Raw genomic sequence first — 5,200 nt, 5'->3', positions numbered from 1 at the left:
GTTTTCCTTTTCCTAGATGAACTGCCAACCATGGCTGACAAGCCCCATCTGTCCAAAGCAATTAGTTTTAAGGCACCAGTAGCCCAATTTCCCCTTCTCCTGTCAGTAGAAATGGTTCCACCCAGATTAGTAGCTAATCAACATGTGAAGGCCAGGAGCTGGGCTTGGTTGTCAGAGGCTATTTAGGATGCATGCTATTGGGAGCATGTAATAGGTAATGGGACCTTATCCCCACTACCACCCCAACTATAACAACTTTAAGGAACAGTATATAATGTGCTATCATAATCTCTATAAAGCAATAAGAATTCTAATTTTTAATTCAGATTTTCTAATTGCTCTGCAAGCTTGAAAAATAAGTGAGAAAAATGAAGGCCACTCTTAAGCATTGGCTTTCATGTTTTTGCTAGCTTTAGTCAAATGTTGATATATGTTGGTGATAAACTATGACAAAGCACAATCAGATTTGGCCAATTGCTTGGAAGATGAAGGTTTGCTTAGATTTAAGAACCTGACTTTCTTGTTATGAGAATATGCAGCATTTCTTTCAACCTGAAATAATGGATTATTTGATTATATCTGGAAATGTATTTCAACTTCCAGATTTCCAATAACATGGGTTTTACTTTATAAGTTTTCTAATACTATATGTAGTAACCCACTTCATTGACATCCAAGATAATGATTGAGGTCTCTGATTTTTGAGAGTGAATCTTGAGTTCATTGTTGTTTAATGGAATTTCAGAACATTTAGTCAATATAGTCATTTTATGGAATATTTAAAAGTTCCATTCTCTTCCTCCATCTTATACTTTTTGTAACTATAAAGAATGTTTCACTTTTGAGAAGTGTGGAGACACCATTGAACAAAACATTGGAATTTTGTTGAGTCCTCTTCTCAGCCCATGTGATAAATTCATACTTCATGTTTGTAGACTCTAGATGGCAGAATAACTCCATCCATGATCTGTGAATTATCCATAAACTGTACCAGCCTATGATTATATCGCATCCATAGAGTCCTCATATTTTTGTTCCAAATGTTTATAGTTGTTTTATTTCTGAATTTTGCTGCTTTGAAATCAAAAAAGAATAGAATACGATTAATGTATGAAGCATTTAATTAAAAAGTTATCAAAATAAAATCTTGCATTTTGGAAATAGTTTAATTAAGTCTATGCAAACTTAAATTCAAACCAATGGGAAGCATTTTAACAAACCCAAGTGCTTGGTCTGTACAAATTAGTTATGAAGGATTGGTGTGTTACGCGACTTTGATCATTGACCGATTTTCATTGACGTTAATATGGTTGACCGAAAGTATTGTTTCAGTGCTGTAGCACTCTATGCACTCCGTGACTCAGTGACCTTTGCGGGTGATCATTTTTCAGTACAGGGCTAATTGTAAAATAATATGCATCAGTGATTTTATTTTAAACATTAAGTTTAATTTCACTGTTGAGAACAATGCTCCAATGCATAGACTGACAGAAGGTGTAAAACCATTAGAGAGTTCGGGTGGAAGTCGGGGGCTCTTTATTTTCTCTTGTCATGCCTGAATTTTGTCTCAGGCGGCGCTGCACGATTAAAAAAATAACGGACTTGACCACATTCCTGGTTTCTGATCCATGCTCCCACCTCTGAGGAAAAAAGTTGTCCTATTTACTGCCCGCTCCCAGTCTCAAAGGGCTGTTCCGTTTATTTTAATCCCTAAACATTAATCTTGATTAAGTAGTTAATCTAGTGCAAGGTTGTTAATATTTACGGTATTTAGGATGAATTAGATTACTTGGAATATCCCAGAAGGAATTTGTATTACGTTCACGCTGTTCGTTTTCGGAAAGGAGTTTGGGGACATTCTGTGCACTGGCCATGACTGTACGTGATATGTAACATCCTTGCAGGTGTGATGCTCCGCGGCTGAATGCTCAATATATACTGTATATTCGTTAAATGATGCGCTTGGACTTCTTAAGGATCACCTATCGCACACAAAACTGTAAACAGAAAAAAAGAACTCGCTAAGAACCTCATTCTATCTTTTCTTAAGAATGGTGCATACAATAACCACAAACATCTTCATTAAGACAGGTATTTATTGTTTTCAATAATTATGATAAAAAATAAATTGTACTACATATACAATCATTGTAAGTCTGAAACGTACAAGAGAAGTCGGGTAACTAGTGAACATTTTAATCTCCAAGATATGGACAGACGATTCAAAGATTGTTGATACTACAATGCCCTTATACATTTTTATCACGTATAAAAATAATTCAATTTCCAGATGTACAAGTACAGGACATAAAAAGTTACATTTAAATAGTTTAATCCATTTTATATACAATGCAGTTCATACATTAAACATCAATTGCACTTTCTGTATTAGAAGTTGCTTTCAAGTATGATGCAATCTTTTTTCTACTAGCAGGATTTTAGACTCCCTGTAATCCAAACAGAAAAGAAAAACAACGGTTCAAATGCAGACTTCAGATTATGGGCTGGAATTTGGCGCTATGAAGGTATGAACCCTTAATTCCCAGGCGTATGCTCCGAGATGGCGCCCTTTTCTTCCATTCAGTTCACTCTGAAACTTCGCCAAACAGAAATCTGGTAAATTTGGCAGCTTATAAGAGTTATGAAGGTAAGGCGGAATTTACGATCGGACCTCCTATGTCCAACTACATCCAACATTTATTGTAGCCGATGGCAGTAGTTCCGCAGTTGTAAGTCCTGCATGTCTGTGTGCGCCTGTCAGAGGACAACCCATTACGTCCTTGCCAGTGAGTCCTGCTGTCGAGGCAGAGTTAGCGCTATTTTGGATCGCACGGACCGCCGTTTCCTGCCGTAGCCGTTGGGACTCCACGTGCTCCACCGAGCCATGCTGTCCTTCTCCGGGTTATTGAGGAGTTGATTTAAGCGGTGGCTTAGTTGCTGGACCTGGCATGTCCCGAGTTGGCAGCTGGGCCGGTTCAGCTGGAGCTGTGAAAAATGTGGCAACGCGTGTCGGTTGCGCTTCATCCGAATATGCACATCTGAGCTGGTGAAAGGAGAAAAACAATCATGATAAGAGCAAAATCCCACAAACAGGTTTAGAAATCCGCACTATACACGATTGGGTCTCTAAAATCTACGTAATAGACTCCATTCTTCAGCTAACGTGATGTACGTTGTATGAATCGCTTTATCTGTTAAGTTTGCAAATGTTTGCGTTTAAGCAAAACATGGACATGAAATCAACCTAAGTTGTAAATAATAACGTAAAAATTATACTGCACATTGTGACAATAAAATTCAAATATTCGGCAGAGCTTACTTGGGGCTTTGATCACAGCTATCAAAATTTATCGCAAGTACTTTAGGAGCCTGCCCAAGTTCGAAGTCACTCTACAGTGATTGTCATGAATCCCGAACCCCGGTCTTGCAATAGGACACATTAGCATTGCTGTGAAGTCCCTATAATTTTGTATCAATTAACAAGCAAAAGCGAGTCGTGTCCATCTGGATTGAAATTTCTTCCAATTCTTCAACCCAACAAACCTATATCTCAAACTTGATAAACTCTTCTCATCTTTCATATTTATTGAGCGTAATGGAGCAGAATCTAATCCAAAAATCATTTGACTATGGTATATCGTACACTGAGACCGCTCCCGTTTACTTCCATAAAGAAACACTTACATGATCTCATTTTTCAGGTCTGCAATGCGAGTATTTGCTTAATTACCTGGAGTGTGCGTGAAAGTTTTCTTTCACGTCTTCTGTCCTCACAAACTGTTGGCTACTCGCTGGCACCCCCTGAGTTTTCAGCTTGGAATTTTTCAAATCCCTTTTCGCTCGGCTTAAAGTCCACGCGTTCAACCTGCGAACAAATGCACAAGCCCGATAAATTAAATGTACACGCACAGACACACTTGGTATAGACCTGATCGTATTATCAATGAACTCGCTTAATACTGGCGAAAGGCGTCCTGTTATACTTGCCTCTTTTTAAATTCCGATGCTACGTCCAATTTGGCATCCACGTTGACGAAGGTAGAGTAGACGAAGCAGCAATACAGAAGAGCTACCTGAAGCAGCCTCATTGTGAAGCCCTGCCAGACAAAACAAAATCCACGCCGGCATTAGGCTCTATTTTCTGACAAGTGCTGTTTGTTTTGAAATGGTGGCCATGCCGCTGACGCGTTTTTCTGCCCTGGCTCTGTGTCAGCAGTGCGTTAACGGTTAATTTTCCCCTCACATGCGAGATGTATATATTATTATTATTTTTTAATCTCCGTTCGGCAGAAACCGCCGTCGAGTTAGTATGTTTCTACATGTGGCAATTTCCTTTCTGAGGATGTTTCTACAGTGATGGACATCACAAAATCGCTTTCTAATCTAGCCAGTTATTTCAAGTAAGTAATTAAAAGCATGACATATAAACCACGGCGAGTGCAACCTGCTGAGTGCCTGTTGTTATCCCGAGTCTCATTTAATTTCGGTAACTTCGCAAATTACTAGAAATATTTACAACCATAGTAGTACACTTAATAAACGTTACGATGTTTCACGGTCATACCAATTTACACATACCTAGAAACCCTACTGAAAGGAGTTTCCCAAAATTCTTCAATTCTGTATCTCTGTGTTGTATCCTTATAGAGCTTTTCGCAGAGAGATCCAGCCGAAACTGTTATTCTCGATTCGCATTGACGGACTCACAGCGGAGCCTCTCTTTATAGGATTCCATATGGGGCGGAGATTCGATTGATGGACAGCTCTTAGACAAGACGTGACACTTGTACATCCTGTAAAACTAATACAGTCATTTGATGGGTATGATAAATGCAATCAACTGCCAATATGTTTTCAGTCCATAAATCTACCAAATATGGGAATTTTCCCACCAAAATTTATAACTTAACCCATATAAAACTCAGATTAAGCATGCAAAACAGGATTCATCATATAGTTCAATATTGCAGTTTACGGTATACCATACCTTAGGAAAAATGCATTTCTTAGGCAACCTATGTTGCTTTTAAAATTCTACTTGTGAGGGGTATTTTATATTTGAAGGAGCTGCGATTTATTAAATGATATAAATATCTCAAGATAAGAATAATGAATTATGTCAGAAGAATGTGATATTAATGATAGGGCAATAAGCACGCTTTATTCTGTAATAGAAAGTGAATTAATTCTAGAAAAATAA

The 5,200-nt window shown here is 38.1% G+C and overlaps 1 protein-coding gene across 1 annotated transcript; it reads right to left on the bottom strand.

Moving 5' to 3' along the window:
- Positions 1 to 2,078: 2,078 nt before the first annotated feature.
- adma (adrenomedullin a) lies at positions 2,079 to 4,717 on the bottom strand. The gene is made up of 4 exons (XM_072273155.1): positions 4,579 to 4,717; positions 3,988 to 4,097; positions 3,731 to 3,865; positions 2,079 to 3,043 (listed from the first exon to the last, which is right to left on the bottom strand). The coding sequence occupies exons 2-4, from the start codon at positions 4,086 to 4,088 to the stop codon at positions 2,773 to 2,775; spliced, it is 507 nt and encodes a 168-aa protein (XP_072129256.1). The 5' UTR covers positions 4,089 to 4,097; positions 4,579 to 4,717; the 3' UTR covers positions 2,079 to 2,772.
- Between the last annotated feature and the right edge of the window lie 483 nt (positions 4,718 to 5,200).

This window comes from Mobula birostris, chromosome 11 (assembly GCF_030028105.1).
Source record: "Mobula birostris isolate sMobBir1 chromosome 11, sMobBir1.hap1, whole genome shotgun sequence".
NCBI lineage: Eukaryota > Metazoa > Chordata > Chondrichthyes > Myliobatiformes > Myliobatidae > Mobula > Mobula birostris.
Note: the sequence above shows the minus strand (reverse complement) of the source record. Positions and strands in the feature narration are given on the sequence as shown.